At 36.8% G+C, this 19,638-nt stretch overlaps 1 protein-coding gene across 1 annotated transcript; it reads right to left on the bottom strand.

Annotated features, from left to right (window-relative positions):
• Nucleotides 1–17,660: 17,660 nt before the first annotated feature.
• LOC148583010 (uncharacterized) lies at nucleotides 17,661–18,499 on the bottom strand. The gene is made up of 2 exons (XM_088511641.1): nucleotides 17,922–18,499; nucleotides 17,661–17,701 (listed from the first exon to the last, which is right to left on the bottom strand). The coding sequence occupies exons 1-2, from the start codon at nucleotides 18,485–18,487 to the stop codon at nucleotides 17,692–17,694; spliced, it is 576 nt and encodes a 191-aa protein (XP_088367767.1). The 5' UTR covers nucleotides 18,488–18,499; the 3' UTR covers nucleotides 17,661–17,691.
• Between the last annotated feature and the right edge of the window lie 1,139 nt (nucleotides 18,500–19,638).

Genomic DNA, 19,638 nt, shown 5'->3' with positions numbered 1-19,638 from the left:
AGAGAGAGAGAGAAAGGGAGGGGATGTTGTTTGTGAACACAAGGAGGATCGAGGGAGGATCGTCCTCTTTTTAGGGGTGAGTTCAAAGGGAATAAAGCAGGGTTTTATCACAGAGAGAGAGAGAGAGAGGAAAAGAAAAAGCAGAGGATAAAGCAGAGGATATTGGTAACTTCTTGCAAAGAACAAAGGCTAAAAAAAAAGAGAAAGAAAAGCTAAAAATGAGAGAGGAGGAGGTGCTGGTGTGAGAAGGAATCAGAGAGTCTGACACTAGGGGGTCATGTGCTTAGGACCTGGTTTTAGAACCTTTGTACGAATTCAAAATCACCAAGACAAAAGATGATTCTTCTTCTCACTATTCTCCTTTTTTTTTCTTTTTCTTTTTCTTTTCTTTTCCTCTTATTTTATTTCTTTCCTCCTCCTCCTTCTTTTAATATAAAAATCAAACCCTACCAAAGGTTTATATCATTTAATGGGTATCCAACATCAATTCTAATTGAACCCCAATCCATATCATCCATCAGATGGCCACTATCATGAGCATGCAGCAGCAAGCCTACAAAGCAGTCAAAAGGTGAATACATGGATTCTATGGTCGTGATCTTCTTATCATGGCAAAGTCTAGCCACCACAACCCCAACAGGGTGTAGATTTTTGACACGTTTACGGCCAAGTGGTACTTTGTGGCCGGGCATCCTTACCAAAGTATTCTATCCCTCCTTATAATATGAGTTGATGATTCTAACATATTATGTTATACAAAAAACACTTTGGCAGAGAGAGAGAGAGAGAGAGAGAGGGAGGACATATTCAAATAGGGGTTAGGATCAATCCACTATGCAACTTTCTTTTTGGTTTCAAAAGTTGCATAATTGCTCTAAAATTGAGTGCATAGAGAGAAGAGGGGGAATATCTAATCTAAAATCAGACATTCATGAAAAAAGAATATTTAAAATTTGGCCTAAGGAAGGAATATCTTAGTTCCAATTCTACGACTCTAAATTAAGGGAACACAAGCACAAAACTCAAAGGGAAGAACCATCCTCAAAAAGAATGATAAAGGGGGGCCTAAGCTGGGAATCTTCTTCTGCTACTCACTTTAATGAAGTGGGTAGGAAGGTAAGAAGATTCTCTCTCTCTAAATATACACCAACTTTTCTGCCCTCCCTTCACGGTTCGGATCCGGATACCCATTACTAGGGATGTAAACAAGTTGAGCTTGAGTGAGCTTCCTTTGTTAGAGTTTAGTTCGTTTAACTTTGCTGGTGAGCTTAAGGATGAGCCAGAAAATCAAGCTCGAGCTCATACTAAGCCGAGCTGGCTCTTATATTTAATTTATTTTTTTATTATAAATTTAAAAAACTTCAAGTACTCTTAAACGGCTCAAGAAGCCAGCTTGCATATGTGCATTTGCTTAGCCTAGCTAGCCGAGTATGGAGCCTGAATCAAAATAGCAAGACACTTGGTTTCAAAGAGAGAGGATATGTATTAGGAAAAAAAAAATCATCAATTTTTAATATTAATATGAGTAGCTTTGTGAACAACTATCAATTCGACCCTTATATGAGCTACTCGCGAACTTAACCAAGTCGAGCCGAGTTTGCTTCGTTTAATATTCGAGCTAGTATTTGTGTTCACAAAACGCCTCATTTAATAATCAAGTCGAGTTGAGCTTATACAAGCCAATCCCGAGCTCGCTCGCGAACAGCTTGCTCATTTAACACCCCTACCCATTACCCACCACCCACATTATATCTATCTAATTAAAAATACCCGGTTCGTTTTAAATGAAGACGTCCACCCTCCGCCAACAGGATAGAGATTTCAATAAATTACCAACGATCCGAATAACAAATTGGACGATACGGATCGAAAACTTGGAGTGGAACCATGCCTCCACCATGCTACAAGGAAAGTGTTATATAAGATTCTCTACATCAAGCGGTTTTGCGTTTGAGTTTACTTTATATTGTTTTGTATTAATTATATTATATATATATAAAAATCACTTTAACACCGGTTGTCAAGAATCACAAAAGCATTTTACAATTTCTACAAGCATCCAACTTTCTAATTAGCATATATAAAAATACATACACATGTAATTTGAGCATACCTTTCTAATATGCTTAGCCAAGCATCCAACATGGAATACAGTAAACATGCACACATATTATAGGCCACAAATAATATGCTATAGCTACCTTGGTGTGCATGATTGGGCCGATTCGCCGGGATAAGAATTTTAAACAATTATATGTTTGAATATGTTCAAGTAAGTTTTAAACGGTCCGACCACCTACTCGATCTCACGCTACTTATTCAAATTACTAATAATTTAGATAAATAATTACTATAAACTTCGATCCAACGGGTGACCGACCCTTGGGAGCGGGTTGATATGTATGTGATGGCATGGCACCTTTTGCATGAAAGTAAAAGGAGTAGGGGGAGAGTGCATCGAATTCCCTGAGCATGCAATAATGATGGTTGGTCGCTTTCTTAAATCAGTCTTCTCGTACAAGCCCCTCCAACCCATACCTTTTGTGCAGTGACAGGATTCTCTCCTTGTATGTTTTTGTGAAAGGAGAAAAAAGCAAAGCGAAAACCAGAGAGATTCTCCTCGTGACACGTTTCCTGATATTCCCCCATATCGTCCTTCTGAATATCCCTTTTGTCTGGCGTAAAAATACAAGAATATTCCTCCACCCATATTTATATATATCATTTTCGGGATATATGATTTTTTTTTTTTTTTTCAGATTAAAAAACTGTAAGGAAACGAAACCGAGGTAGGTGCGTTCCCTCTTATGAAGAACCCTGTAAGCGTAAATTAGCTCAATGTGCTTGACTTTGCTAACGCGAACCACCTTGGTGCTTCCTGTTAACCTGCGCTTATTGGATAGTAGGGGACCTGTTGCAAAAAAAGAGTTTTTCTGTTTTTGGTCCAAACACAATGACTATTATAGCAAGGGACACAGTTTTTTTCCTTCATTGGGTTCTTTTTACCTAATATATAAAATTTTCATTTTTTTTTTTTTTTTTCCTAATCATGTGAAAAGTAGGTTATTTTCTTTAAAAAAAATTCCAACATTGTTAATATATTAAAATAAAAATACATGTTTCTCACAAACAACATTTTATAAGATGAGTCGAAGAATGCTCCTTTAATTCAATTTAAAAGAAAACTTTGTCCGTTAGTGACAATGTATATGTTATATATAGACAATAAGGATAATCTTCATTTATTCCTTAATTAATTTCTTCCTTGTTGGTTGAAGTGGTGATAGTGTATTGATATAATCATAGGAGTAATGTTATAAATCATATTTTTTCTCACAATTATTTTACAATATTAACGTGTCAGTCTCAATCAACAATTAAATCGGCCCTCAATAAAAATAAAAATAAAAATATATCGAAGGGTTGATTGAGACTACAATATGTTAGTGTTGTAAGATAATTGTAGAATAAGCATTACTCATAATAAAAAATGTAGGATAAAGTCCACTTAACCCTCTCAAGCTACTAACCCAATAACAATCTACCCTCCAAACTATCAATTGTGACAATTTACCCAAAAAACTACCAAAGCAATGACAATGTACTCCCAATTTTAACAAAATGACAAAATTACCCTTACTAAAATAAAAACAAAAATGCAAAAATTTAAATTTTAAGAGTATTTTTGTCTTATTAAAAATTCTATAGGGGTAATTTCGTCATTTTGTTAGCATTGGGGGGACATTGTTATTGTTGTGGTAGTTTGTTGTTGTAATTGATAGTTTGGGAGATAGATTGTTATTGAGGGGGTTAAGTAGACTTTACCTAAAAATGTATATCCCTTAAAAAAAAAAAATTAAAATTTTACTTTTTTTTTCTCTTTTGGGTTGGGCTAGGAATGAGAAACGACAGTCTATGGAGGTCTCCATGGGTTTCAGATGGACCAAAAGTGGCACCCAAAAGAAGCATATCTAATACTTTTACTAGCCTGCACGTACTTTAGTATTAAAAAGCCCACTAAGGACCACAAAATTTTGATGGATATTTCCCTCGAATATTGAGCTAAATCGATTCCCATCCTATTCCATGCATATATGGAAAGGCTTGGTTCAAAGGCTATAATAATTCCAAACAAAATGTCACTATTTTATAATATTGACTTTTCCTTGTTTGGACCATTTAGTTTGTTAAAGATTATATACTTATTTGTGAACTCCATGTTGGATTCTCTATATAATGTGTGGTCATAGTTTGACGACTGAGTTGTTGGATCATATTCGTGCATTTAAAATTAAACCATAACTTTTCATTTTCTCCCGCTAGATAATTCATGGGCTTGGTGCCACGTCACGATAAGTAGGGTTTGATTCCGGTCACAATTTGTTGAGCTAGCGTCGAGTTTTTTCGGTCTTTCGATGTTTATTGGAGTATGAGGTTGGCACTCTGCCGTCTTGCTTGCTCGTTAAGGAATTTGTAGTCTATTGGGGAAGGTGATTACGTGACTGTTTTTAATGCTGAAGAGACTTTTATAACCCTTTTCTTTCACACTTCGTTTGAGCGGCTTACATCGGACGTGTCACTTCTCAGCATCTTTATTTTCAGTGAGTATTTGTTAGGTATTGAATCGTGTCTTAATTACATTGTTGAATGGTCTCCCTTATTCCGCATTTAGGCAACTGATTACTTAGTTAAAGGTTATATATATACTTTTTGTTTTTACCTAATAAACACTTGCTGTTAGATGCTTTATTCTAGGGGTGCATTACAATTTATGGATTCCCCTTCTCCAAACTAATACTCATAATTTCCAAAGTCATGGCTCCATTTGATAAACGATTTTGCCATGATTTTTGGCTCTACACTATTCATCTCACTTTTTCATTTTTCCAATATTCTCTTACATTTTACATCACATCAATAATTTTTTATTATTATTTAAATAAAAAAAATCAAATTATAACAAAATTTTTTCATTTTTCCATACCAAACATTCTTATTTTTTCACTTAAAAAAAAACATTTTTACATTTTTTCACATCAATTATTTTTTGCTACAGCATCGAACCAAAACCAAAACAAAATCGTTTATCAAACGAACCCATGATTTTTATTTATGATCAGCATTAATATATGATAGTTATGAGAGAAAAAAAAATTGATATTTAACATTACTTTTCTTTTATATAAGAAAAATGTCTGCATAATGCAGTAGATAGTGTGCTAGAAAGGGTTAGATACTGATAGAATAATCAATAAAGTTTCAAACATGGATAACATTTAATGTAAGATTCGATTCTTCTGAATCCAATTAGTAAGCAATAAGTTGTTCACGAATTGATTATCTAAAAGATCAAAAATTCGAATTTCAAAGTTCTGTTCAACCAAGTTCAAAGAGAATAAAAAAAATAAAATTAAAAAAGAAAAAGAAAAATGGAATTAGAATGGCCTTTATATTGCATTATATGAAATATTCTTTAAGCTTTGCGGAAAGGAAATGAAAGGTACACTTACGGGCTGCATGGTTTGTTCATAAGAATCATAAAACTAGGAAATTCTTGATGAGAAATGGATTGTTCTACTAAATTCCCCAACTCATTGAAGATATATAGATTCGTCACTGAATTGAAGAACTTGGTTATTAATTGATATATGACTGCTAGCTGTAGGGCTTTGAAATATGTGGATGCTTTCTTCCTCTTCATTCATGCTTATCTTAATTACAAAGTTTGTGCTTTTGTCAATTAGTTTTTTATTACTATTATTTTATTTTCTAATATTCTAACTTTGAATGAGAGGAGGAATTAATACTACTCCAAAAAGTGCATGGGAGGGAAAAGCTAGATGACAGAAAGTCTATATTTTCATTTAATTATATATTGACGTATTCATTGTGCATGCACTTGAATAATAATATGATCGTGGTGCTAAATATTCAAAAACTATTGTTTCTTCGTGTCTCTCTCTCTCTCTCTCTCTCTCTCTCTATATATATATATATATAAAAGATGCTTTTTTGAGTCTACATAAAATATTAGATATAGATGAGCTTAAAGATGAAAACAATTTTCTAGGTGTAAAAATGTGGTTATGGTTAGCGGTTATTAGTTAAAACGAGAAACCCGCTATTAACCGCTAACTGCTATTAGCGACTATTTGAAATTTTAGAACTGCTAATCGCACCATCCTAGGCGGTTAGCAAGTTTTTCTAATCACCTTCAAAAGCGGTTAAGCACTTAGTGATTAGCGGACGATTATTTTGGTCCTATAATTTTCCATTTAGCCGGTTTATTTCGGCCTAAAATATATTTTGGAGAAAAATGGAGAGGTTTTGTTTAGTGTTTAGTGCAGCATAAAAATATTGGTCAATTTGAAAAAAATTTAGTACTTGACCAAGAATAATAATCTTCATGAGGTGCAAAATGGCTTACACTTCTCATTTGCGTAAACCATTTTCCACCACTCTCCCACACTCTCAAACAAGCAATTGTGAGAAGGCTCCTTATGAGGCCTATTTGCCCGAGCAAGTCTCGAGCTATTCGAATATCTGTTTGGACAAGTGAACTCTACAAAACCTTCTCACAATTGATTGCCGAAACAAATGACTCTAAATTAGTTTATTATACCATTTTTAAATTAGAACTCACGTTGTTTCTAATTTGAATTCATTTTTCTTTGATGCATCTAAGGATGTTTTAATAAAAAGATTGTTATAATTATTATTTTCAAATTTTCATATACTTTGAACAAATATCAAAGTTTACATGATGGTTTATTATATATATACATATATAAAAGATTTTTTTTTTTTTCCCATGGAGTTGAATGATTGAGCGGATTTAACATGGATACAATCCAAAGTAGTAGATGGAACAAAATTGATGGAGTTTAGGAATTAGGTTGACCATAGATAAGAAAAGAATAGTGGATATAGCATCTCTAGGATGAAGAGAGTGGAGAATGGGAATCGGAATCACTTTGGTCGGCCTCTTACCAAAAGATGAACCTCTATACAAAGGTGCATTTAGAGTGTTAATGAAGACAGGAATCGAAGAAATGTTATATTTATTATGTTGACCCATTGTTGTCATAAGTGTCAACAGAAAGTACACCATGAACTACCAAATTAATTCCCACATAAATGTCTCAAAATGTTCCATGTGTGTTGAGCAAGATTGGCAGATTTATTTATTTATTTTTAACTATCCATGTATATACCAACTTAACACAAAATTAGTAGGTGAGAGTGAAGGAATTTGACCCGTATAATACAATGAAACGAATTATGGTTGATTTATATAGTCTTATACCCATTTTTTGACACAACTCAAACCCGACACGAAACATTTAAAGCTTATAATTTTTTACACGAATCTAACACAAAATTATCTGGTTATGATTGAGGGGTCTAACACATTTTATTAAATGAGTTGGGTTATAGTTGATTTATATAGTCTTTATACACATGCCTCTACACGATTTGAATCCGATAGGAGAATACAACTGCCATCCTTAGTGTTCAGAGCATTCTTAGCAGCCTCAGCATATTTTACTCACCAAAAGTATACATTTCTCTATTTAATTACCCACTTTTTTAAAGCACACTTAACAGTCTTACTATTTTAACTGTCAACTTTTACTATTTCATTTAAATATTATTTTTCAAATACTTCTTTTATATATATATATATATATATATATATATATACTTTTTCAAAGAATATAGAAGGAAATAAAAATTTTATATTATTTCTTATTCATTTAGTGATGGAATAGTACTCACTAAGTACTGTTTACTCACAATTTATTTTAGATTAAAATGGTGATATTGAAAATAGAAATTTTAGTTATTTTTATTAAATTGTCCCACCATAATAACTGGTAAGGCAATTTAGCAAGAGTGTTTGAAAAAGATAGTCCTAGACTCCTAGTATACGCTTTTTCATGTTCTGGACATTAATCCTATAATGGTATTAATTATGTGCTCAAAAGCCGACATGAGAATTCACTCGGTTGGGCTGGCCATAAAAATGCCATGTAGCCGCCCAAAAGACAAGGCCTAGGTAGTGGCTAAAGTCAGACTGGCCCAGTGGCCATTTCGACCTGTGCAAGCTATTTAAACTCTAAAAATCATGGCAAGGACGAAGCCCAAGGGCCAAGACCCATGATCAAGTTGTTATTGTTGCACTCCAAGAGAAATGCTATATAAATTCTCAAGTTTACACTATTAAATGTTTATTTATTGATTGACATGGTAATGAAAATTATCGTTAAATCTAAAATTTAAGATGATCTATTCAAAATCTAATAGTAATTTTCAAAAGTACTTCCGAGAACAAAGGGAAGGGGATCATGTGAGTCTTTCTCACTCTTGATTCTTATAAAGAAAATAAAAGTATCGGAGGTGGAAATGCTTAAGGGTGCATTTGAAATTGTGATTAATTTTGCAAGAATAATCTGTATTTTTTAAAGATATTGCAAAACGTAAGGTACTTGGCATTGTGATTTAAAAAACACTTAATTTAAAATAGGGAAAAAATCTGCGATTTCTATAAGCAAGCTTAGCTAGAGAGTGTTTATTTGAAAATGTGTGAATTTAAATCAAAATTACGATTTCGTATAACAAATATTTGATAAAAAAGTACTTTTTAATATGTTTTACCAAATGTATTTGCAATTTTAAAAAGTAGTGATTTCAAAAACACAATTTTTAAAATCACACTTATTAAAACCGTAACCCCAAACGGACCCTAAAGAAAATGTCCATTTAAGAAAAAGTTCTTAATGAAGAAAATTTCTATTAAAGAGAACTTTTCAAATAAGGAAGGTTTAACGTAAGGAAAGAGTACCCCTCTACACATGCTAGGTTTATATAATTATTGAAAGAAAGTTTAAGAAAGTAAAGAATGAATGTGAGTTGGAAACATAGCTAATAAAAGTTTTGAGATGTCGGTTAAAGATTAAAGAAGCACAATACTAGGCTAGAATGAAATGCATCGCATTGAAGTTTTTTTTTTTTTTTTTTCAAAGTCTCTTGTATTGCTTAATCAGAATAAGGAGAGGGTGTCTCCCCCTAAACAATCGCATGAATACAATCAGGGCACTCAGCCCTCCAAGTCCTCACTATGTTCTCCCTGATGGCCATCCAGGCGACCACATATGCCGCATTATTCACAGACCGTAGCATTGCATTGACCTTCCAGTATGGAAAAGCCTACAACAAAATTTTTATGTCCTCCACCAGATGTCCAATATTACTCCAGCTGATGCCTTTTGTATTGACAGCATCCACCACTAGTTTAGAATCCCCTTCTAGGACAATATGTATGAGGCCCAGTTCCATCCCAAAAAGTAAAGCTTGTCCTCCTGCCCAAGCCTCCGCTGCTACTAGTGCTAGACGACCATTTTTAACCATACTTTGAACCCCCATCACCTCCCCAAAATGGTTACGGATCACTAACCCATACCAACCACTCCCCGTTTGGAGCAAATTGCTGTATCCTAATTCAGTTTCACATGTCCGTCTGACGGAACAATCCACCTGGTAACGTCTTCATCTTTTCGGTGAGAAGGCTGGTTATGTGAGTTAGCCTCCGTATATTCAGCTTGAGCCACCATAGCCTGCTGAATCAGTGCATTCGGATGGGTAAATTTACTATCATGCACGAACTCATTTCGCCAAAGCCAAACCCATCGAGCAATCCCAACAAATAGACCCAACTCCTCATCTTCGCATGTCTTGCACATCAGTTCCACCACCTGCCCAAAGGATGGACCACCAACTGTACTTTTTTGAAATTTCTTCAGACTTTCTGATGCAGCGTAGGATTGTAGTGAACAAGAAAACATCAAGTTGAAGGGGTAAATATTTCTAAGACTGTGAGACTATCACAAGAATCTAAGAAATCTTCTTAAAAACTATAGATTCTATCTATGGTTTAAGGAAAAATACAAAGAAACTCAACTCTGAGTAATTCTTATTAAACAAACTCAATAATAATCATAAACTGAATTGTTAAAGGCTACAAGCATATATTTATAGCCCAAGACTCCTAGTCCTAAAATAACAATGAAATAAAGTTAATTTAGAAGTCTACGAAAGACAACTAAACCAAATAAAAGACTAACAAAGAAACCTAATTCAAATAAAGACTGAAAGATAAGATAGAATAAACAACTAACAAAGAAACCTAATAGAAGACTAAAAGATAAGATAAGATAAGATAAGTTTTGAATTCTAATCTACATCATCCTCCCGAGGTTGGAGAGAATTCGCCCCCGAATTCGGACTGTCTTTTCCACGGTCCTTCGGGTGCCCTGTTAACTCGTTCCATTCTCCGTTCTTCAAGATCACAACAAGGCAACACCCCAAAATAAACGTGACACTTCTCATCATCGAAATACTTTGATGGTTGTCATGAAAGCCCCACACACCACTTGGCAATACTTCAGATTTGCCGTTCTTTTCTCGTTCCTTCTCCCTTTCACGTGCCATGAAGATACTCAAGGACGGGTCAACCGTTGTTTCCCTTGTGAACATATAATTCTCTTCATCCGCATAGAACTCATCACAATTGTTGTTAGGAGAATTTAAAATATTTTCAACACCAATAAAATCAACATAACCCTCTTCATCATTATAATTAGGCACTTCACCTGAAAAGACTTTATCAACCTCTTCATAATTGTCGATGTCACTCGTGGGCTCTTCCTCTTCCAATTGATCATCTTCGGGGTAGAGGCCGCCAAACATGGGAGAAAAACCATCTTCTTTATACTCTTCCTCTTGGTCATCTTCTTCGGGGTAGAGGCCGTCAAGCATGGGAGAAAATCCATCATCTTCGTGCTCATCCTCTAGGTTGAATGCCAAAGGTCCTTCACTCGGTTCTTCCTCATTGACATCGTCATCATAGGTTGGTGGGGAATCCCAATTCACAAATCCTTGCGAAGGATCTACAACATCTTCATGTCTAAACTCTTCATCAATGAATTCGGACTCCTCAAACTCTTCATCCACAGATTCTTTTTCCTCCTCCACAGAATATGGATTTGGTTGATAGATTTGAGGCTCGCGAATAATGGTCAAGTTGGCTTGTCGCGGCATCTCCGTCTCAAATCGTGCTCTCCGTTTTTCAGAATACGCTCTATGACCGACAACCACATTATCCTCATCCAAAAAGCGTTGATTCGTTCGATGGTGACGAACTTTAGGGCTACCCCGGTTGTCAACTCGAGTTGTGACGATCTCTATTTCTTTCCGTAGTAGTTCTAGCTCATCCACCATGCGTTGCCAACGAATCGCCGCTTGATTCGCCTTTAATTTTTTCTGCAGCATCTCCACCTCATCCACCATGCGTTGCCACTGCTCCTCCGTACGTGTTTCACCGACTGCTTCCTTACGTTCATACACGTCCTCCAGATGTGCAAAGCGGTTGCCCCTTCTTCTTGTGTTTGGCGATGCCATGGAAAGAAAACTGGAGCTCTGATACCAACTGATGCAGCGTAGGATTGTAGTGAACAAGAAAACATCAAGTTGAAGGGGTAAATATTTCTAAGACTGTGAGACTATCACAAGAATCTAAGAAATCTTCTTAAAAACTATAGATTCTATCTATGGTTTAAGGAAAAATACAAAGAAACTCAACTCTGAGTAATTCTTATTAAACAAACTCAATAATAATCATAAACTGAATTGTTAAAGGCTATAAGCATATATTTATAGCCCAAGACTCCTAGTCCTAAAATAACAATGAAATAAAGTTAATTTAGAAGTCTACGAAAGACAACTAAACCAAATAAAAGACTAACAAAGAAACCTAATTCAAATAAAGACTGAAAGATAAGATAGAATAAACAACTAACAAAGAAACCTAATAGAAGACTAAAAGATAAGATAAGATAAGATAAGTTTTGAATTCTAATCTACATCACTTTCTCTCCATACATCTCTTGCCGACAGACAGTCCCAGAGGATATGAACCAGTTTCTTCATGCAAACCACACATAGGACACATGGCTTCATTGAGGATATGACGCTTGCATAAATTGACCTTGGTAGGGAGAATCTCTTTGCATGCTCTCCGTAAGAAGTTTTTCTCAACATTAGGAATTCTCAACTTCCAAAGAGAACTCCACATCTCCCTGGATACACCTCCGTGAGAACCCTCTGCCTGCATCTGTATCTCCCTTTCCTTAGCCATATGTTACGCTGACTTCACCGTAAAGATCCCATTTGCACTACCCCGCCAAATCACGGCATCACTCCTATTGGTACTGCTCAACGGGGCCGACAGTGTAGCCTCAACTTCCTCTGGATTAAATAGGGCCTCCAACAAGCCCTTCTTCCACCCAATCGTATCCTTATCTACGAGTTCGCTAACTTTCGCATTGTCATCCAACAGCTGAGGAGGAGATTGAATAGCATAAGTAGATGGAATAAGGATCATTTATCCCCCCATATCTGTGTTGTCTCTCCATTCCCAATCCGCCGATACAAGCCCTCCTTTAGTAGATCACATGATCCCAATATGCTTCTCCAGGAGAACGACGGTTTGGATCCCAATTTGGCGTCAAGAATGGATCCATTAGCATAATATTTAGCCCTTATAATGGTTGCCACTAAGCTGTCCGGCATTTGTCATAACCTCCAACATTGCTTCGCTAAAAAGGCCTTATTAAAGTGAATGTACGTGTAACCATATATAACTAATTAAGTTACCATGTTGAGTGCACCTAGAAGTTAATTAACAGAGTAGAGTGCATCTATTGGCAGGGTTGATACAAAAGTTGTGTTTAAAAATTAGTCAATGGGAAAAGATCGATATGCATAATATTCAATTACGATTTAATTACTATAATTCTATAAACATACTGCAAAAAGAAGTAGCTTAATTGTGTCGTCATTGATCGTTGTAACCCAAACATCGTTTAACGTTGTAATATTCCAAAACCATGGTCTAGGGGCAAAGTACGTATTATCATATGCATTGGAAAATCTGTATCATAATCTTGTCATAAATGGAAAGAGATGCCACCTACTCTTCAAGTAAGCAGATTAATTAAGATGAGATAGAAATTATTTTAGAATTTTTGTTTTTTAAATTAAAGTGATGCTCACGTGTCCAATAAATAAGATTAGAATCCTCTACAACCTAAAGGGGAGTGCTAGGAAGACCGAGAATTTTTCCCGAAAATTCTCTTCTGCATGACGTCACTACAAAAAACAAAATTTTTATTGACATAGGTTTACTGACATGTCAGGTCGTCTGACACGTCAGTAAACCCTCCTGATGGGGCCATCCTGACGTGTTTCGGTCGTGAAGAATGTGGGTGTCAGGAAATGGGACGTCAAGAATTACTGACGTGTTTTGGCACGTCAGGAATTACTGACGTGCTAAATACAACACGTCAAGAAATTTTGACGTGTTCAATTTAACACGTCAAAAATAATTCCTGACGTGTCAATTGTTGACACGTCAGTAATTACTGACGTGTTATTTGTTGACACGTTAGGAAATTTTTTGACGTGCCAGAATGGCGCGTGAGGAATTTTCTGACGTGTCAACATTGACACGTCAGAAAATTCCTCACGTGTCAAAAACTGGCACGTCAAGAATTACTGACGTGTCAATTTTTGACACGTCAGGAAATTCCTCACGTGTCAACCACTGACACGTGAGGAATTACTGACGTGTTAGTGGTTGACATGTCAGTAATTCTTGACGTGTCAATTTTTGGCACGTCAAGAATTACTGACGTGTCAATAACTAACACGTCAGTAATTACTGACGTGTCAAAAATTGACACGTCAATAGTTTGGTTCAAAACGAACCAAATTTGCCGACGTGTCAAATTACGACACGTCAGTAATTACTGACGTGTCAGAAATTGACACGTCGGCAAATTTGGTTCTTTTTGAATTTTTTTTTCCCTCCCCCTCTATATTTTTTGTGATTTATTTCAGGACTATACCCGAATTTTGTGTTACGGTTCACCTGATATTCAATCTATCCATCAAATCCATGCAAATAATATACAATTTTTCCATCAAATAACATACATGATATCCATTAACATCAATCACAAACTATCCACCAAAACAAACTTCAACACACCATAATGACACAAATAACATAATATATATACACCAATCACAAACTATCCACCAAAACTAACTTCAACACACCAAAATGACACAAATAACATAACATACACCAATCACAAACTATCCACCAAAACTAACTTCAACACACAAAAATGACGCAAATAACCTAATATATACCAATCACAAACTATCCACCAAAACTAACTTTAACACACACAAAATGGCACATACTAACATAATATACACCAATCACAAACTATCCACCAAAACTAACTTCAACACACCAAAAATGTCACATACTAACATAATATACACCAATCACAAATACAATTACACCAACTTATACACAACTGTGAATAGCCTCAAATTCTCAACCAGACTATCGATCATTGACATCCATAGCATCCTCTCGACGATGTCCATTACCTGTAAATGATAAAACAAACAATATTCACCAATAAAACAACCACCAAACAAATAAAATCCACTAACGGCAGATGATAATACAAACAATCGTTGAGCCCGAATACAAACAATCACGTCGGTAAAGTGAAAGAAAAATGCCCGAATATTCACCTAACTCAATTGTTAATTATTCCACAGTAAATGATATAACTAAAATAGGTAAAACGGTGAAGTTAGCAGAAAATTCATATAAAAAAAAAATTGAAAAAAATTAAGTCAATATATATATGCATGGTCACAGAGCAATCAATAATATATAGACATGAGAAAATGAACTTCGTTTTTCCCATGGCAATTATGTGAGACATATGATCTTCTTCTTTTTTCCATTGCAATTATAGAACTTCCATATAAGTTATTAAAGTTGGGGGTTCAATGGAAGAGATGATAAACACAAAGGAAAAGCACCCTCTCTAGCATTGAGTGCATTTATATCTATTTATATTTAGAGTTACAAAATTAAGTTTATGAAGAACTGGTCTTGATGATATTGATATGCATGTATTGCTTCGTGCCATGCAGTTATATCCATTTATACGTGCATAAATAACTCTAAATAATTATCTCAACCAACACTATTTCATAGTAGACCAAATTGAAGCCAACAATTTGAATTATATTTATAATGCATGCAGCATAATACAAATAAACACTTCAAATGCAAAACCCTAACCCACATCCATCACCAAACCAACCATGATATATAAACCAAATTTAAGCAAGATTTACAACATCATTAATTATTTAGAATGACTACAACATATCCAAATTCTAAATATATATATATATAGGGACAGTTATAAAATTAAATTGATTATTAAAAAAAGTCAGTACTTGATCCACTGTCGACTGACGATCGCACCATCGCAAAGGGTGGGGAAGCATTGTCTGGTGGGCTGTGAAACCGGATCATTTCCTCAAGTTGGCGAAAACGGGCGTCAAATCTTGCCTGACGTTCAGCCTCCTGTTCAGCTGCCTGTCGCGCTACCCGCGCATTGTTCTCAGCCATCTGCTCCGCCACTTGCTGGGCTACCCGCGCATTGTTCTCGGCCAACAATGCATCTATCTCTTCCTTGTGCTTCGCCATCTCCGCGTCAAGCGCTCTATCAAGTGTGTCTTGTGATATCGTGGAGTGCCTGGCGTTTCCTGACCGTGCCTGTGACAGTGTATAGTATGAGTGTATGGTCCCCCGCATAGGCAGAATATTTGGTCCAGCCATCCGAACCCTACCGGCATACTCAGGCTTATTTCCCATTGCCTGGGGGAATGCGTCGTTTGGCGCCCACCTGACCGTTCCCTCTGTGATGCTAGACGATGCTGCAGGGTCGGTGGATATAAGCTCATTCATCTTTTCCTGAATGTCACATTAATTATTGAGTCAGTGGGTCGCACAACTGTTAATCGCAAATAATTTATCAAATATACAAGCAAAACAACATATGAAAAGTGAATAGCATACACATCTCTCCTTCACAATATCATTCGGATATCCACCGCCCTTCTTCGTGTGTGACTTGACATAATTTTGTGCACGAGTAGGTTGATGGCCCAAACGTTCGGCCTGCATTTAAAATAGGACATACATTTATTTTTAAATATATCAAATGATATAATGTTAGATATATATATAGGATAAATTACACACGTACCTCCTCATGTGTCAACCTGGCATAGCTCATTGATCCGGTGCAATGTGGTGAATCATTTAATGCTCGCAAGTTCTTCATTTTCGCCGCATACTCCTACACAGTTAACACTTTTAATATGTTAATACCAATACAATTACAATAAATGACAGTACACAACACTAAGAATTTAACTCATGACCTACCCTATTCTCCTAGGTACACCATCTCTCCAACAAGATATCCAGGTCGACGGCATTGTACTCGTCTAGCGTCTGTCCCCCCAGTCTTGCCCGTATAGTGTCCGGCGTATCTTCCTTCGTAATGGCACAAATTTTTTTAAGATCGTGCCTCCAAGTCCGCAGCTTGGAGCCCATATCCTTAAATGCTTCATTTTTTATTGTTTCCAAGTTGTACTCGGGTGGAACGTAAAAGTATGCCTGCACAAGTTCAACATTGATAAATTAAAAAAAAACATAAAATATGTGTATATGCATTTACTTACTAAACACACATATATATTTGCAACTTAGAGCGTATATATACATATATACATTACTAGTGTTTAACTTATTATTAAAAAACATACCATCAAGGCGTCCCAAATATCCTCCTTGGTACGGTCTGGTACCTTCGTCCAATCGTCCGGTATTCGGACAAAATTTCCGCTCCTAACTATGTCTCCGGTCATCCGTCTAAATCGAACGGCACTAAATCCAACGGGCTGGAATGATGCATTGTACTCCAAAATGATCCGTTTGCCGGGGGGGACTCCCGGCCGCCTGTGCGAATCAAGAATGGTAAACACCTCAATAACGGTGTTTCCTTCAGAATCAGTACCTAACAAATTAAAAAATAGAAAGGTAAGTTATTTCGAATTCAATACTAGGTAACAAGTAAATTAAAACCAAATATGCACGACATTAAAGCATATACACTTACTTATGATCCGGACCTGCCGAGGGCCTAACCGGGCGTCGGGAGCAGGGTTGGTGGGCTGCGGGTCATCCGTGGCGTGTGCCCCACCAACCATGTGTTCCTGGGCCTCTGTCTCAGTGTCCTCCAGACCTGCTTTGTATTTTTTAATAATGTTTAGAATTCTATGAAGTTGTAGTTGTAGTTAAATATAATTGATATTGCACCAATATAGTTAGAAACTTTCAATCTTTTGAATCTTTAAAAAAACAGTCGGGCGTACCTGTGCTATGCTGGGTGTAAAGCCGCTCGACATCGCCCTCAGAACTCTGTCGTAACTCGCTGTACGGGTACGAATCAACCCGATACCCCATGTGGGCCATGCCTGCCCGAGTGTATGGAGCTTGGACAGGGGTCTCCCCTTCCATCGTACCTGGAAGAAGTGGTCGATATCCTTCCTGCATCCCAAGAAGCTGAGCAACGTCTTGTTGCTCGCTGTCATTAAGTTGGCCTGCCGGAGACCCAGGCGACGTAGACTGCCGCACTGCGGACGAGCCCCTGCGTGCTTTCCTCTTCCCCCTTGTACTCATGGTACCCTGTAAAAAACACCACAAACCCATTTAATTTCTTAAACAATGTATGAAATATTTACTACATTAAGTATGCATGAATCATAGTGCTACATGAGATATATATCAGATTTTAGCAAATGCACAGCTTAATTAAGTGTGTTGATGTAATGTGCATGTAGTGAACAACTACCAATCAAAACATAAATATAAAATTAATTATAATAATATATATATATATACATACGCTTCGGTTGGATCTAAGTCGTGTCTGACGTATTCGATATGATCTTGTAGATCGTGATCAAAATTTCTGGGCAATATAAGAGGCTCACACTCGTAGTAATTGGCACATGAATCTTGATGTCCTTCACCCTGACCAACGTCGTATATGTTTCTAGGCTTGGTCCTTACTGCGCAAGCCCAATCTGGGCACCTATCATCTTGTACGTAAAATACCTGGTCAACTTGTGAAGTTAGCACATACGGCTCATCAGAAACCAGTTCTCCCGTGTGGACAAGGTTTTTGAAGTTGACAAGTACTATACCATACTCATCCACCTTGTACCCCTTGTCCCTCGTGTTGTCTGCCCAATCACACCTAAACATAACGTACTTAGTCCTGTCGTAATACTCAACCTCAACTATTTCCGTTAACTTCCCGTAGTACGTGTCGCCATCAAGAGTCGGCACACACACCCCGCTGTTCTGAGTCCTCTTTCCGGCATCAGATGCAATAGTGCGAAACAACTTGCCGTTAACCACATAACTATTGTATCTGACTGCTGCCTCCCTTGGCCCTCTACAATGCATTACCAATTTGTCACCAAGTTCATTCCTGGATCGCTCGTCCAATCGATCGACCTGTGAATATATTACGTGCAATGGAAACGCACGGTTACTAGCTTTAGTTGATTTTAAAAATAGCACGCAAATAACTCCGACAATTGCTTCAGGTAAACATCACATCATTCTTACGTAGTCACGGTACCACTCGCAGAACAAGTCGTAATGTTGGGTTTCCAATTGAGCCTCTGTTGTTCGTCCCCTATTGCATGATCGCCTAAGCGTATCTATGTGCATCCTACAATTCGAAATTATGTTAATTATAATTCAATACGAGCAATATTGTCACAAGTTCATTGAGCATGCAATGTGCCAACAAAAGATCTCTACTTACGTCCGCAATTGATGAAACTCGTCCAAGTTGAACATAATATACCGGTGTATCTGTGTCATTGTGATTCGGTCGAGTCGGACTCGTGTTCCATTTCCCTTTGAACCATCCAGATTTCTTTATATCCTATTGTGAAAGGTTGGTGTATTCTCTAAATATCTCGAACAAAACGTCACCAACTCAGTTGCTATGTAGCCCTCCGCAATGCAGCCCTCAGGAGCCGCTTTGTTGCGCACATTAGATTTGAATACTCCAAGGCTCCTAAATATGAACCAATACATATTTTCAGTTTAGTTAGTACTTGTCATGTATTGACACCTGAAACCAATAAATGGAAGAATATCCGTAAACAAATTTTACCTCTCTGCCGGATACATCTACCTATACTGTACAGGTCCACCGAGTCGGCATTCACAGATAAGATGCACGACCACATAAACCATGCTCGTAAAGAAGCTGGGGGGGAAAACCAGTTCCATCTTGCACAACGTGATACAGATGTCACACTGTAGTCGGTCAATATCCTGTTCGGTCAATGTTGTTGAACATAGGCACCTGAAGAATGTGGACATCTCAACAAGAGGTCTAACCACATTGCTTGGAAGTGATCCACGCAATGCAATAGGTAGAAGCTGCTGCATCAGTACATGACTGTCATGACTCTTTAACCCCGATATCGTACGGTCCTTAAGTCGTATACAACGAGAAATGTTCGAGGCATATCCGTCGGGCACCCTTACATTTCGTAGCACTTTCAAAAAATGTGTTTTATCATCCTTGGACATCG

This window comes from Corylus avellana, chromosome 11, assembly GCF_965113065.1.
Source record: "Corylus avellana chromosome 11, dhCorAvel1.hap1.2, whole genome shotgun sequence".
NCBI classification, from domain to species: Eukaryota; Viridiplantae; Streptophyta; class Magnoliopsida; order Fagales; family Betulaceae; genus Corylus; species Corylus avellana.
Note: the sequence above shows the minus strand (reverse complement) of the source record. Positions and strands in the feature narration are given on the sequence as shown.

Excerpts from the sequence above, each read along its gene's own strand:
- LOC148583010 (XM_088511641.1), bottom strand. The coding sequence starts at position 18,487 with ATGCATTGTAGAGGGCCAAGGGAGGCAGCAGTCAGATACAATAGTTAT.